Below are 17,043 nucleotides of genomic sequence, written 5' to 3' on the forward strand. Positions count from 1 at the left end.
AACCGATGTGGTTTAGCTTGTGCTCTGCAAAAGTCAGAGTTCATCATATAGTCCTGGCGGAATTTTTTTACTATAGTACAAAAATTCCGCCAGGACTTTTCATATAACATCAAAATATGGCTTGACGGTATACTCATCAAACCGACATCCTCAATCACAATATTAGGAATGAAGTACCAGGAAAACTGCAAAAACGCCCTGTTCCACAATAGGCTTCAGAAACCACGGCTAAAATAGTCGGACGCTGCGTAGGATAGCGAAAACGAACCACGGATTGAAAGAAAACGACAGGGTCGGTCTTCTGCAGGCCTTCGTCGTCTCCAGAATCGTTTACGTGGCTCCTTATGATGTTCTGGGGTCATCGGAGCGTCAAAAGCTAGATGCACTTGTTCTAAAGGCACATAAACAAGCCCCGGAACTTCGTACGAGCCCCTCTACGGTCCACGTCACGGCGTTGGACCTGCACAACAACATCGAGGAACTCATACAGGCCCAGCTAATGGCGCAGAAAGTGAGACTCGAAGCAAAGCCAACGCGAAAGGAAAAGATAGGTAAGCTTGGGTACACGGCACCGCACATCACAAAAAACGCAGTGGACATCTCCCCCGGCATAAGGACCGGAATTCTTGTTCGACAAATACCCCGGAATATGCCCCCTCAACATCATACGGGAATAGGCATAGCAAGAGCTACGGCATTAGAAAAAACGGTATGGAGGCCTAGACCACGTCTTCTATACAGACGCGGCGGAATATGCTAGGTGCTGGGTAAGATCGGCGGTGATTACGTCGGGAACCTGCCTTATTATAAGTCTGACGCTTCAAGCATCAATACAGAGCAGGCTGAAGAGACGGCTGTCGCCCTCGCCTCTCCAAGACAAAGTCTAAAGTAATCATCACCGCCTGTCAAGCTGCCTGCCGAACATACCAAGGAGGTAGGATCTCAAGACAAGCTCTTCGGATCCTCCTCCAAAGACCCCCACAGGTATACAAGTTAAAATCATATAAACCCCTGCCCATTCTCCGGTTCGCAGCAACCAGACGGCACAAGTCCTGGTCGGAAAACTCGCCCACTGGGCACTGCAAAAACGTTGCGAGATATCCTGGCAACCATTCCTCACGTACGGCGACATTACTCAACACTACCGACTAACGAGACGACTATACCCTCAAGCCATCGATCAGGCCACGAAAGAGCAGGAACTTCATCCTGAGACAACTGCAGATGAACACATTCCCACACCCAACCAGACTACACGCCCTCCATCCTACTCTGTATGATCCTCTCTGTATTCACTGCCAAGCCCCAGGCACACTGCACCATATTGTCTGGCAATGCCGAGTGAACCTTGGTCTTCCCTCCTCCTCAACGCTTCACGCGAGCAGTGGGGGGTACGCTGGCCAGCTCCCGTCCGGGAACGAAGCTTTCGCTAGCGGCAAGTGCGAAGAGAGCCGGCCGTACCAGCGGAGTCTTGGACTGAGTACTCTGACCACCACAAATATGCTCACTTCAACACTGATTGAAGCTTCTCTCTCCCTCTCCCCCCCCCCTCTCTCTCTCTCTCTCTGATATATATATATATATATATATATATATATATATATATATATATATATATATATATATATATATATATATATATATATATATATATATATATATATATATATATATATATATATATATATATTAACACCCTTGCAGGACCCACGTGGTTCCTTTTCCTTGAAGAGGCAGAATGTTGTAACGCTTCATCTTTCTTGTACAATTTTAGTCCACAAATAAAACATATAGATGAAACCAGCATTTTGGACTAATATTTCAAATGAATATGAGTTCTCGTTTTTATTCCTCATTTTGATGGAATAAATACTGTAATAAGAAACGTGTGGGCTCCCAAGGTAGGCGCTCACAATCGAAGGAATAAAAACAATAACAATTACAACAAGCCTCCCTCAAATAGACGGTGAAGTGCTTTCACCTTGTTCAGGGAATATGATGGACGGGTGAAGTACGGTAGGTAGGCTTTTATTGTGGAAGGAAATTTTATGTGCAGCCTTAAACGAGATATTTGACCCGTCTCGCTCGCTCGCCGTGCCTGTCTATAAACACGTATCTCTCCTAGCCCCACAACTGCTGACATACCTGCGCCGAGGTATCGTTCCTGGAGCCTGCGCGTACCACATTTGACAACGTATGAGGTGTGATAGACTGAAAGGTGGCCTGGCAACTGTTCTGAAAGGTTGTCTGGCAACTGCTTTGTGCAGCAAGCACTATTCGGATTCTTTATTGCACATCCTCGTGATGTCAAGTGGAGTCTAAAAAAACTGCAGTGCTCTCACAGTGTCGCTAAAGGAGCAGAGGAAAGGTCGCACGGTGACCGTACGAAAAAGGTAAAGATATGGAGCGGAATGTTTTTAGTTGGTCCGAAAAACTCGGGCAAGGCAGATGCAAGATAAAATTTGGCATGCGAGATCATCTGCTGCCCGGGAAAGGCAAGTTTCAACGTTGTGCCGTCGCCGCATCGTCACCTCACCAAATGAGGGCAAATGAATTGGGGCTTTCAGTCGAGTGTCTCATGCACGCGTGCAGAAGCGTTAAACACCCAGGGAAAGAAAGTCTGCCTAATTGGCTGTCGGAAAATTTCGCTCGATATTGTGATTCCGTTCTCCCACGCCATAGATGTACGCCAAGGAGATCGCAATACATTTGGCGCTTCTTTGGCTGCAGGACAGAATGCTATAGCTTCCGCATCACTGCGCTCGCCTTCTCTAGAAAATTGTTGAATGAATTGTGCAGTTGAAGATCTTAATTCCTTCCTGAAATAGTGTCCCTTTTAATGGCGTTCGAAACCAGCACTGCAATTCGAACTCGCTCACCGAAGTTCCGACTTGGCAATCTTTTTAAGCCTGGACAACTTTCGCTTCTCTGAATAAGCTCCCAAAAGCGCCTCGGAACTGCATAACACTGAGTGTGGGCTTCATTCAGTGCCGGTAGTTTTCATTTGGCTTGATTTTTGGAGGGCTTTGTTCGTATATTATCTGTATTTTTTTGCCAGTTGTGTAAATATATGGAGAAAATTGACGCTAAGTTATTTTTCGAGAATCGCGATTAGGAATCATAAAAGATCATGTTAGCGCCCGGACTTCTTATATGCAGTGGCCTTTTTCTTAATCTGAAAAAAAAAAATGAAAACGGAGGTGGTGAGATTGCAGTTAAATTCAACCTGTGTTTTCTGCGTGCGTACGTCTCTTATGGAGTAATCAGTGGGGAAGTTACCTAACTTTTTAAGAGAAGACTTTTGGGCATTGGTTCAATGGGGGAAATGAAGCCGGCTTGAATACTTTGGGTGCTGAGAAATCAGTTGTACTTCGAGAAAGAACGCCTGAGATTTTAAGCCCCGTCGGGTGCGGGGATGCAAACTGGAGCAACAAAAGCGCGCTTCTCGTTCTGTTACGAAGAGACTAGAGCACTGCACGGCCCGGGCTAACCCGAAAACCCGGGCCCGTCCCGGCCCGCGGCCACCCGGCCCGTCCCGGCCGCGGGCCCGGTGGCTCGAAGCGTTTATTGACGGGGATCAATGCCGCGGGCCCGGGCCGGGCTCGGGCCGGGTTCGAGATTGAAGCTGTAGCCCTGAGTCGTTAATATTGGCACGAGGATATTACCGCGTAACAATATTTCCTCCGCGAAGTGTAAAAAATAGCAGTAAGGTGATTGCTCTTAGTTAACTTCCACGCGCTTTTTGATGTTAGTTGATAAGTCAGATGGTCACGTACTGTTATTTTAATGAAATTTCATGTACTGCATCAAGACTTTATATGATTTTGGTATAACATTCTAAAGATATTATTGGAATAAACGCCGTAGCGAAGAACGGAATAATTCAGGCAACCTGTAGCTCTGCACATATGTCTATGTAATCGTGTGTTTTACATGTGGCTCCCATTGAAATGCGGCTGCCGCGGCCGGGAACCAAACTTGCGTGCAGTGGAGCAACCACTGCAGGTAGAACATTTCAATGCAGGTACAGTACTCGGGCACTGAAACGCGGCACCAAAAATTCCGGCATACCAACTTGTGCCCGAGACAATCACGTGATGTCGCACAGAATCTGGTCAACAAAGGTGATGATGCTTCTGACGCAAGAATACGAACTATTATTACGCCTGTGTGACGTCACCTGAAGACGGGGGAAGCTAAAATGCGTGCACTACTTAACCCTAATTTTTCATGAGTGCTGTACACACTAGGTGCTCCGTCTGATTGCTCGCTATGAAGAGCACTCAACCAAATAGAGTAAACCAATCTCCTTCAGCGTCCAAGTCCGGACCTGTTCACGCACACGCGGTACCTCCCTAGGCTTAGAAATAAATTACCGGGCTCGGGAGGGCCTGGGCTAGATGTCACGGGCCCGGGTCGGACTCGGACCCGTTTGGTGGCCCGTGCAGCGCTCTACGAGGATTTACAGATTTTTAAGTAGCCTTACTCGGATAAAAGATTACCTTGGCTGGCCTACGCTTGCACCGCGTCGCGCCCTTTTTCGTAAGGCTTTTCAAAGAGAGGTATACTTTGACAGAACACCACTCAACAAGGATGCTTACCTGATGCGGCTCACATATGTCTCGCAACGTCTTGACCACGCGCTTAAGATTAAAGAAATGCCCGCTCGTACAACTGCTTTTATGAATTCATTTTTCCCCCGCACAATAAAATTTTTGAATCAGCTTCCCCGGGAAATCATCCAAGGCGCAGGTGACAACGAATTCCTTATACATTTGCACAGTTATCTTCAAAGATAAATTTCTACACCATTCTTCCTAGTGCACATGTCTGCTTACTGCATATTTGTTTTATTTTGTGCGCGAGTTTATACACATGTTTCTGCATACGTGTCTTACTTTGAGTGCTGCATATCTTTTGTATATTATGCATATTTTGTATATTTGTATAATATATATTTTTCCCCGTTTGTTTTACTGTTCCTTGTTATTCTTTATTCCTTTTTTGTTGTTGGCACATTTTGTGTGTGAAAATGTGTTTTTACCCCCCTACTGTAATGCGCTCTGGGCGGAATGTGGGTATATGAATAAATAAAAAATTCTGGAGACATTCAGAGAATTGTCGACTAATGAGTAGCATTGGTACGCCGCTTGTCTTCAGTGTGAGTTTTTCCAGACAATTTTTTTTTGTTTTTCTATATCCTCTCCGCCCAATTATCTCCATTTACGCTATTCCAACGATTAGAAGTGGAATTTTCGCGAAATCTGAATTATTGTGGAAATGCAGGGCGTTGCAAGGTTCGCCATTTTCTGTTTTTTTTTTTTTTACATTTGTGTTATTTATTATTTTTTGAAAATTTTGTTCCACCAATCATTTCTATTTATGCTATTATAACTACTACAGGTGGCACTTTCCCGAAATATGCATTAGTATGGAAATGCAGGGCGTTACACGGTTCGGCATTTTCCGCAATTATTTTATGTTTTTCTTATTTTTTTTAAGTCTGAAAATTTCGTTCGACCAATTATCTCCATTTGCGCTATTATAGCAATTACACGTGGAACTTCCGCGATATCCGCATTTCTGGGGAAATGCAGGGCGTTACCCTGCATTGGCTGGGGGTGGGGTCTTCGGCAAAGAATGCTACGCATTAATAAATAAAAGACTGCAGCGTGCGCGTTTTGAGTGACGGGCAGCGCGGAGCGCCGGGCCGAAGCGTCAGCAGAAGCGGCGGCTTGGTCGGCTCGTGTACACATGGGGCTCCTTTCGTTGCACGCAGCAGTCGGGCGCTTCGGCTCACTGGCGGAACGATTCGAGTCAGCCGTTTACTTTCTCTCAAGTATCGAACAGAATAGCCCGGTGAATTTGCTGAAGACGTACTCTGTATGAAAACAGCGTGAATGACACTAAATGGTAGAAAAAAAATACGCACGCATGCCCGTTGTCGCACGACTGGCTTAGTTCGTACAATGTTAAATACTAGGTACAGGCGATAAAAATAAAGGAAAAAAGAAAAAAAAATCGTGGGCTCAACCTGTCACGTGTTTGTGGATAACCCAGCGAAACTGTTTTGGTTCCATTGTGTTGCACATGTTCACAAAACAAAACACGATTGACAGGGAAGCAGTCCAAAGGAGTGCATGAAACTGCTGCATCTTTCCGGCTGGCGATGTCCACGCGATTGGAGATGGGAGCGGCTGTGTCGCGTTCGACGCCACACTCTATCCGCCTCCCGGTGTTTCTGATGTCTGCGTTACGCACTCTCTCCCTCTGCGCGGTTCAAATGTTTGTTGTTGTTATGGTTTGAGGGAATTAAGTAAAAGGAAAGGAAGTGCTTTGGGGATATCATTGAGCTTGACAGGGAGCTCATCTGCATACAACCCGGCGGGGGAGAGAGGGAGTAGACGGGAGTGAAAGTACAAAGCACAGCGGCTCAAATGCAGCGCTATAGCTCCGACGCCACCCTCTCTCCCCCTTCTCGCACGCCTTGCCTCAGTTCAGCGTCGTCCTGTCGTCTTTTTTCTTTCTGGTGTATTCTTCTACTGATCTGCCCTTGAAGATGTTCAATCAACGCCACCTATAGACCAGGTCTGCTGCCGCGCAGTGCCCTTTCTCCCCACCCGGTTTTCCGTTCACGGACGCGTTCTATTCGCGGACATTTCCCGGCTCGAGTACATCCCTTCCCCTCCCTGGGAACACATGCGGGGACGCGTATACTGGTGCTAGAGGTAAAACGGTTCACCGTAATAAAAAAATTCCCCCGCATTTCCCCGAGGGGGAGAATGTGAAAGTGCGAATGCACGGTTGTCGGCCCGCTTGCGGCGCTTGCGCTCGGCCCCCGCAGCCCACCGCCTCGCCGCCTTCTCTTCCATCTCTTCCATCGGGTTTGTAGTATCACGTGTACACCACGCAGTTATCAAGCCGCTATAACGCCGCTGAGTCGCCAACGCACGCCGCTGACGACGTAGTTTGAATGCGTTAAAGATATAAGGCGCGTTACTCACACTGATATCAGCGTGGCGTCCGTGGCTTAGTCGGTAGAGCGTCGCGCTGCGGCCGCAAAGTCCTCGGATCGAAACCTGGCGCCGGATGCTGTTTCTTTTTTAAATATAGAGGAGCACTGCGGACGCCGCCGCCGCCGCCGCCGCCGGCGGTGGATGGTTTGGGGTCGCTTATAAAGTGCATTCCCACTTAAAAAAAAAAAACACTACAGATAGAAATATTCTGAGAATGGTCCCCTCTAATGTAACGCCTGTCAGGGTGGGCTGTATAGGCCAACTTAATGCGAGCATTCCTAATGGTAGTGGGCTGAGTTGCGTCTATCTTGACGACCACATCTGCGTTCACGCTCTCGTGGAGTTGGCTTTGAAAGGCTGGAGTCTTGAGGAGTGCACACGTTGACGAATTTTGCAGTTCGCCGTCCGATCACGCACGGCGGAATGTCGATTTGTATCTCGACCTCTGGGGAAAGGTGACTCGATATCGGCGCTGAGGCCCACGCGGAAGGCCTCTCTCACACTCCGAAAAAGCTGATGTTGCATCACGTGTTCTGTGCTAAAGATAATGAGCCATCGATTGCTCTCTGATTCCGAGGCAAGGAAGCAAGTGCGATCCTCTCCTCTTTATAATACCTTTGACACAGCTCGCGCACACCGATTGCCCGGTGCGACCCTGACGTAGAGGGCGGAACTCTCCTTGATTGGCTGCAAGATCACGTCACCTTATAAATGACTGTCACGTTTGTCACTCACTCTCGAGACTGTAGGTGGTCATTTTGTTTGTATTTTCATAGAGCTTCACCGGCCACTATATCGGGAAACTTCCTGTTAACAGCTGGCGCTGTAAGAACAGTCTGCGTGCGTTGAGCGAAACCTTCACGATAAGTTGCTCAAGCTTCGGAACACACAGCTTATGCAGACAAGAAATAATATACAGCACTCATTAAATCGGACTGTCCTCCCTACCTTCAAACGTGACCTAATACTTTACCTAGTACTTTGTCGAGTAACGTTTTCAGTGATTCTGACAGAACTTTATATATAAATGCCAATCGTTTTTTTTTTATTTGGAAGTTGTATGGGGCTTTCAATCTAAGTGTACTTTTAAATCTTCGTGTTAAACTTCCTCACGATACAGAAGCATGGCTCTATCTCTGTAGCGTTTATCCTTGTGCTATTTTTGATCGTCTATATACATATATATATATTCCTTCTGAGATCGGGCAAATAGATTTCGGTGGAATTTTTCACTTCTCTGCGTAATTTCTTCTGCTTTTTTTATTTTTGAAAGTACCCGTAAGGGCCCGGGGAGGGGTATCACATAAGGGAGGAGGAAGGACAATTTAAAACCAAACAAAAGTAAAAAGCATACTATAACACACTGTAAAAGCGGTACAAAATATTCTCAGCCAATGTACATATGATGTTGCTTCATCTTATTCGGGCTGCTTTCATACAATTGGAGGGGGAAGGCTGCTGAAAAAAAAAAGCTAGCTCTTTTAAAATGCGTTGTGACTCTGTCGCAGTGTTATTCCATAAAAAGTTAGTATCCTTGTAATTTTGCGAGTTTTGCTAAATATGGTCATTTTGTACTGCTTAGTATGTCCGTGGAACTGTGGTGCTGTCGTCTTGTACGGTGGTGGTGAATGTGGAACATAAGTACAATTGCCAGCACACCTTTAGCATGCAGGCTTTAACCTGCTCGTAAATACATAAAATACATATTGTGAAGCACTCGATAACTTCGCTATAATTACTCATCATACGTTGAAGCTCGTACAGTTGCGCTTCTACAGGGTAGCATCAATAATGTCCGGGGAAGATGTAGCTGATGATGTCGGCACGTTCACAGCGCACTCTTGATGTATCAGTCGGCAAATCAAGCCCACCTACCAAGGTTCACCGGCAGCAACGGACTTGATGCACCTGCGCAGGTTTGGACGTGGCCGTGTACGGTGTCCCCTTTGACTGCGGCACCTCGAACCGCAGCGGGGCTCGCTTCGGACCCCGCCAAGTGCGCTGCGAATCGTCCCTCCTACGGCCTCACAACATGGCCACGCGTGAGTTGCCCCAACCTGCGACGCATATTCCCAGACCCCACCACCTTTGAAGCCTTCTGCTGTAAAACCTTCTCGTGTGCTCCCTCTGCACGTGCCATTGCTGGCTGCGCAATTTCCTCTGTGAGACATTCTTTCGCTGTCTTCTAAAGTTCGCGGACGGCTTCGGGTGTGATCGATTTTTAAAGCGAAGCCTTCAGTTTCTCACTGATGTCGTCGGTAGTCCACCCAAAACGCACTGCACGAAAGCCAATTTTCTCTGACGATGATGATGATCGTGGGTGAAGTGAAGAAAAATTAGTACGCTTCTTTGCGAAGCTTGGCGATGGCTCCGTTAGGCCACCTCCGCTAAAGGTTGATGTGCAGCAGAAATAGGAGGTGACTTCTCGGTAAAAAAACTAACCGCCCAGCCAGACCTAAGATGAGCCGTTGGACCCGTATACGGTAATAAATCGTTAACTCGAAGTCATAAAATTCGCAAAAAATCTCGAAGTATGCTTAGTTTCGAGTTAAGCGAAAGGCCGCCAGGTCACTCGTGTTGGTCACAAAAGCTCCACTGCGCAGGGGAGCTTTTGTAATAGAGGCAAAATATTTCGTAGCAAAAATAAAATTTAACAGCGGAGCTGTTTAAGCTTGACTTCCAGCCGTGCCGGCCGCCGCTCAAAACTCCGCGCAGGAAATGGGAGATGAGAAAAATGCTAGGCCAAAAAGTGAGAAGGAAAGCGTGAGGGAACATCTATGCGCGTCGCGGCGCAAATGTTCGGTTGAGGAGACGCGCGTCGGGGATTGGCTGCACCTTGTGATGACGTAAGCTCTGACGTGCAGTTGTTCTCCTAGTTGAGAGAGACGACGTGCGCTCAACGACATCAGTGCCTGATCTACCGATAAGATGGGCAGACCTAAGAAAGGGCTCTCCCCCAAGGAAGAAGTGGAGTGTCGGCGAAGGAAGCGGGAAGCCGATCGTGAGCGTGTCAAAAGGCGCCGAGAAGTTACGGAAATCGGGGCGAGGAGTGCCGAAGCTAATACAATTCGGCCATCTTCGCAATTGAGATGCGAAGACTGAGGAAACAGCGGAGCTGGTGGTCTTCACTACCAGCGATAGCATCAGCCTTACTAGAAGAAAAAGATTTAGCTGTGATGGGTGCGGGGGGAAGCTACTGGAAAGCCAAGTAAAAAGGCCCTAGAAAATGCACGTAAAAGCTAGTGAACAGTCACTATAAATATATTGAAGAAACAAGCTATAGCTATAGAAACACAAAGTTATTAGCTACAGAAAATGTCACGTTAAAGCTAAAAAATAGCCTAGTTAAAGCTATATAAAATCCAACTTATAGAAAATGCAAAGTTAAAGCTATAGAAAAAGCCAAGTTGAAGCCAGTGAAGACCACCAGCTCCGCTGTTTCCTCAGTCTTCGCATCTCAATTACGAAGGTCGGTGAATTTTTTCATTATTGCGGAAGAGAAAGAACTGCGTAATGCTCGCCTATTTCGAGTTCGCATTTGGTCCCAGGAAAGTTTTCTTGAGTTGCGCGACACGTTGCATAGGAAGCGGCCGCGGCGGCAGGAATTTCAAATCTGCCGCTCACAACCGCCTTCGGCGCGTAGTGGGAGCTAAACGTTCGTTGGGTGACCTTATCACATGTAGCGGACTTTGACGTGTATCCTCTCCCTGTAAGCATTTCGAGATATCCGTGGTCACCCCATAAAACGTTTCGATATAAAGGGGGGCGAATACATATCACCTGTGGGAGGTGAATTCACGGCGAGGAGAACATTCTCCTTTTCGAGACATGCGAGTTCGAGTTAGCAAAGGAGAACTGTATTGAGGCAGTCGGTCTTGCGTGCAAGTTTCCCGTCCCCTGCTTGCCTTGCTGTGCGGGGCCCCTCGCAGGCGCGGCTCCCTACGATTCCCTGCAGGTGGGAGACGTAGGCGACGTGCCGGTCACCATGTACGACATCAGACAGGCTGTGGCCGACATCGAGAACTTCGTGAAGGGTGTGCTGGGCCACGGCTGCATCCCCGTAGGCATCGGCGGCGACCACACCACCACGTACCCCGTCCTCAGGGCCATCAAGGTTGGTGGCACGGCACGCGCGAGACGGGCTGTTATTAATGCAGAATGGCTTACGGCTCTGTATTCATACGCCTGTCAGTTTATATTTCACGGCCTTAACCTTATTGCCGAGGGTGGCTTTTCAGCCCACCAAATCGAATTACACTGCCATTCCGCCCGTATAAGGGGAGGTAGGGCGGAATTTCACTGCATGCCTCCTCTTTTCAAGCTTTCTTGCGCGCCACCATCTTGTATTTCGCCAATGCGTAATCATCGGGAGAGCACCTCAGAGGCAGTCTCCCTAAATTCACACACACACAAAAAGCCGCAATGGGAGGTCAATACAACGCATTATGAATCGACATGTTTGCCGCGTTTGTGTGGGATCAACTGTATTTTTTTTTTCGAAATCTATTGAATGCGCGTAATGCAATAAACGTAGCTCTATCAGAATCCTCGCCAGCTTCTTGACGTCCTCTCCAAGACTAACATCTCATAACAAACTCTATTCAGCCTAATCTATAGCTTTTCCCCTGGAGATGTTTTTATTCCGCATCTCGGTATCCCTCCGTTATGTTCATGTGGTAACAAGTTGCGTGTCTTTTTAGTGACTACTTTATAAGCGACTACTGCCTATTACTTCAGAGTGCTCTCCAAATCCACCCAACGCCATACTAAATCTGCCTCTTGTTTTTCTTTTTGTAGTATAGATAAGCACCGAATACTTAACCAAGATGGTTAAAACTCATCTGCGTCCGAGTCCGTGGAGCCTTTTCACCACCGGTACTTGACAGTTTGTTTGCACTTCCTCAGATTTATCATGAAGTCTACCGCCACGCTTTCCTCGTCCAGGTCTTCAACCGTTTTTCACCACCAGTGCGTGCAGGAATCCCTTTACAAGGATACCACGTTAAAATTCAATCTGCGTTTAAATAATGTCAATTTAGTATTTCTAAAGTATCCCAATCGCGATTACTAAACGCGCCGTGTGACCACGCTCAAAATAAAATTGAAGAAATTGCGTCGTCTTGCTTGAACCTCCCAATAGGGAACTGCTCGGGAAGGATTATCGTGCCCGTACGTCTTTTGCACGTCTTCGAGACCTATGTAATTTTTTCAAGCCCTTGTATTAACAGCTGAGCTGTTTAGGCCGACACAAATCCGTCCGGCGTAGGCAGAATACCCCGAGCGGACGTGGGCGTGTGCCTCCCGGCGACCGCCCGGCGTCAACCAGGCTTGCGTGTCAGCTTACGCTACATGAGAAGCTCCCGCCTTAGTCGTCGTGTAGCGACCTGCGCGCCACGGGTCCGCCGCGCTGAAGACGATGACGATGAACCTGTAAAGCCATTCCTTCACAGTCCACACGTGGAGACGGCCACCGGTCCAGCTAACGAAGAAGTGGAGGTCTACTGAGGCGAGGACGTGCTACAAGAGGATTTGCCCTACGCTGCTGTGCTGTCGGAAGACCACGACGAAAGGAATGACGATGATTGCTACTGAAGAAAGCACTGTACATACTTAATGGTTTTTACTTACAGTGCCGTGCAAAACAGCTTTGCACTGCTGGGGTCCGTCTGCTCCTTCCCTCCTGGGATCCGCTGTAAGGGTGGGAAGAAGCTAGGTCGGCCCCCATCTCTGCTGTTTAGCCTTGAATCCCTAGTGCAAGCTCCGCCATTTTTTTTTCTGCAATGCTTTCAATTAATGCGGCTACTTATATTGAATTAACACTTTTCAAAATCTATCAGGGACACACACGGAGGTTTATTTACATTGCGTTGGTTTCTGGATTACTAAGTTTATAGCAATGGCTTAATAAATTTTCCTAAATATAGCCGATTCTCTAAGTTGGTGGATGTTGGGTATCCCTTACACAAGTAATTTTCACTTTCAATTAACGAAATGCCTTGACCAGACAGTACGTTACTCAATCGTTCTATAATTATTCAGCGCCTTGACACTACATTTCTTCTAGATTAGATGCACGTTGACATATTTCCAGAAACTAATCTTCTAAGGCATGCTAAGTGTAAATTTGCAAGCTTAGTAGAACCTTTCCTAGTAGCAGGAACCTTTTACTCAGTTCTCTTTCTCAAGTATTGGGAACTGACTCTACGATTGTCGTAGCCACCATGGAGTGGTCCTTACCTCATCCTCATCTTCAATACATATCTTTTATACTTGTCGCCCGTTTGGTTATTTATTTTGAGAGCAGCTTTACATACCGCAAAATAGTGGGGTGGGCATTACAAATAAGGATATTATATTCTTGGTTTCTTCACTAAGGCGTTTCAAAATAAATTAAAATTGGGATTTTACTCTCCAAAGGTGCACCGGGGCTATATGGTGTGCGCCGTGGTGTATAATTGCAAATTAAGTTATACAACATGAGGATGATTCTTTATCCATCTGTGGATCCAATCTGTACGCAGGTGCAGCTCTGTTTTTCCTCTAAATCAGAAAATAATTGGCCGCGTATTTCTCACTTCGCTTCAAATGTCGTCAACCGACGAGTCTGCCGCCCTTCACACGCAAGTGCCTCTATTCTCTCCTTGCCCACCTCTCACGCCCTTTTCTCCCGTCTCGCTCCTTCCACGATAAACATGATGGAGGTTTTCTCAATTCACTTCAGTTTCCCCGCATTCCGACTGCTCGCGCACCGTAACCTTTCCTTATACTGTTCGACTTGGAATGCCGCTTCAAGGCCTGCGCTCAGGCGCGATGCCTTTTTGTATTCTAGGTGAAACCATTATTTTAAACGCGCATTTTTTTATTTGCTATTGCAAAAATCAAGTACGCATTTTTTTTTAACCAGTTATGCATTGATGTTTTGCCTGAAATATGCCTAACGGTTTTTTTTTTTTTGCTCAACAATGTTTGTAAGTATATGGTACCAGCTTTAATAGTTTGGGAAGGCTTTTCCTAAGTAAGCTACTTGTTCAAGAATTTTTTGAACTTTTGGCCGGGTGGCTGAAATTAGGGATAGACAGACAGACAGACAGACAGACAGACAGACAGACAGACAGACAGACGGACGGACAGACAGACAGACAGACAGACAGACAGACAGACAGACAGACAGACAGACAGACAGACAGACAGACAGACAGACAGACAGACAGACAGACAGACAGACAGACAGACGGACGGACGGACGGACGGACGGACGGACGGACGGACGGACGGACGGACGGACGGACGGACGGACGGACGGACGGACGGACGGACAGACAGACAGACAGACAGACAGACGGACAGACAGACAGACAGACAGACAGACAGACAGACAGACAGACAGACAGACAGACAGACAGACAGACAGACAGACAGACAGACAGACAGACAGACAGACAGACAGACAGACAGACAGACAGACAGACAGACAGACAGACAGACGGACGGACGGACGGACGGACGGACGGACGGACGGACGGACGGACGGACGGACGGACGGACGGACGGACGGACGGACGGACGGACGGACGGACGGACGGACCAAATTTTGGGGGTTTAAAGTAGCCCCAGAAAGATTGAACCACGCCTGCTCGCTCAGCAGCGCTATACGCCTTAGTCACTGAGCAGCCGCAGCCGGTCATTCGGGTTGTGCCGTATCCAAATCACCTTCTTCCGTTTGCGAGAACGGGCATTTATCGTAGCCGCGCTGTTATATCCCCATAAATTCAATTAGTGTGTCGCGCCTGCTTTTCCTATTATCACTTCTAATACACGCACAACCCCCAAGCATCCCTGTCCCCTGCATTCACCAACCCCTGAAACTGCAATACATTAATATTAAACTCATGTTTCCTAAGCGTTGCAGCATTCTTAACTCGGGCAGTCGTAACCGACCATATTTTAAGCCGAAAGCCGTAACTACAAGGTATTGTTTTCATGAGCGTGCATTGCCTGCATAGGGCATTGCCTGCATAACAGCTTGTCGGATCTTTAGCGCATTTGCTTGACGGAGTTCTGGAGGCCTCTAACGGTTCTCGCGGTTTTCCAACACTCAATGTAGGCTTGAAAGAGTTCGCGAGGGAACATTGTAGGTCAGTGCAACAGCATCTTAAAGGATTCCTGATGGGGACACTCCAAGGCAACTCACGAGGGCAGCTAAACAATTCTTATGGTGCATGAACACGAGAGCATTACTTTTCTCTGAGTTAAGTCGCTGAATTTGGTGTTGCGGTGAAGTTCCTCTGCAGCAGATCGTTGACTGGTTCCGCTGCGTCGTGATGGTCGCGTACTTCGTGGGCAGAAAATGGGTGCAGCGCCGCCCTCTCCACTTTTTAACGTGGCTGTGCGCATACCCAGGCGTTGCCTAGCAGTACGCTCCTTCTCTTTGAGTTTCATTTCTGAAGCACCCGCCATGGAATGCGTCGCAACCAGTGGGAGGAATTTTTGTGCCGTTTTTATGCCAAGGCCTTTTAATGACGGCGGGGTTTTCGCACAATGAACTAAGTAATCTTCTCGCCTGAGCTTGATGCCGTAGCCTACAAACTAATACAATTGGGGAAATGACAGATGATAGAACACTTATACATTGCTGCATGTGGCTTGTGCATGACACATCCTGGCAGTGTCGAGGCTGCTGCAAATACTATTTAGTATCAGCCATAAGCATTTTCTCTTTATTTCACTACAAATCAAAGCAAGCGCTTCAGATAATAAATCTTGTTGCATATATTTTTTCACCAAAAATTATCAATACTGATGCAGGGTTAGTGACGAGCTGGGCTGCGAATTGTCATGCGACGTGTCAGGGTAAACATCATCAGCAAAACATTCAATAAGCTCGGCCCCTCTTTAGTCATTGTATAACCTACTATATACCCCTCCTCCCCCAACACGCACACACGCACACACTTTTTTTTTGTTGTTGTTGTTACGGCATCCCCTCAGACAGGAATACCTGCTTCTGTCGGTACAAAGGTTGATACGCGACCGGCCGGGTCGAGTGGTTAATTGCACGTATGTGTAAGGCTACGATTCGGATAGACACCGGAACGTCTCTCTCTCTCTCTCTCTCTCTCTCTCTCTCTCTCTCTCTCTCTCTCTCTCTCTCTCTCTCTCTCTCTCTCTCTCTCTCTCTCTCTCTCTCTCTCTCTCTCTCTCTCTCTCTCTCTCTCTCTCTCTCTCTCTCTCTGAGACACAACTATACGAAAAGCGCTCCGGAGTTATTAATTATTATAGTGGCACGCTCAGACAGGAACACCTTATGATCTCCCGCAACGAAGCTGTAAATTTTCCCTGCCTCCCCACCACGTTTTTGTGACAGTTACCTCCTACTAAAAGAAAAAAAAACAAAGTGCGAGGCAATTATTCCCAGTTGAGTACCTATGCGAAAATTTCCTGTGGCAGGTTGTGGTGCATCTGTTTCTTTCCAACCTTCATATTGAAGTCGCCCATCACAATCGGTTACTGAATGTTTCCCTTATTTGTTATGGGCGGAAACTGTCTGTAGAAGCTTTCAATCATCATTTATCTATAGGAGCTGCACTATTACTTCCTTGTTATGAACTACAATGGCTTCCATAATATAGCTTCCACACTATCATTGCTACTTTATTTTTACAAAACTTCCTGCTTGTGAACCAGAAATCTTACCCTATGCTTACTCTTTTGAAGGTACGCCATGCACAGCATTCATAACGTCCTTCTATCACCTGACTGAGCATTGTCCCTAATTTAATGCGGACGAATTCTTCTTATAACACATTTAAGTTCCACTGCATCTGAGGACTGGGAACTGCTAGCTTTGTCATCGGCCATATGAAGACGCTGAGGCCAAATGCTACATGGGGAGCCATTTTGTCTACCAGAGGGCCTGGGTAGCATTGATTACTACCTTTTTGCCGAGTGCGTTCGCACCGATTGGCGACCTTGATTTTAAAGCCGTATTAAACACTGGTTAAGCTCCCCTCCACGCCGAATGTGCGCG

At 47.1% G+C, this 17,043-nt stretch overlaps 1 protein-coding gene across 2 annotated transcripts in view; it reads left to right on the plus strand.

The window, feature by feature from the left end:
• Positions 1-17,043, plus strand: part of LOC144155526 (guanidinobutyrase-like) — a 40,926-nt gene that overhangs the window by 12,747 nt on the left and 11,136 nt on the right. For both annotated transcript variants that reach the window (XM_077687032.1, XM_077687031.1), the window contains exons 2-3: positions 8,933-9,058; positions 10,946-11,130. In XM_077687032.1, the coding sequence (XP_077543158.1) occupies positions 8,933-9,058; positions 10,946-11,130 (311 nt within the window). The remainder of the gene's footprint in view (positions 1-8,932; positions 9,059-10,945; positions 11,131-17,043) is intronic.

The sequence above is a fragment of the Haemaphysalis longicornis genome, unplaced genomic scaffold (genome assembly GCF_048455015.1).
Source record: "Haemaphysalis longicornis isolate Haplotype H1 unplaced genomic scaffold, Haemaphysalis longicornis Haplotype H1 scaffold_1, whole genome shotgun sequence".
Lineage (NCBI taxonomy): Eukaryota > Metazoa > Arthropoda > Arachnida > Ixodida > Ixodidae > Haemaphysalis > Haemaphysalis longicornis.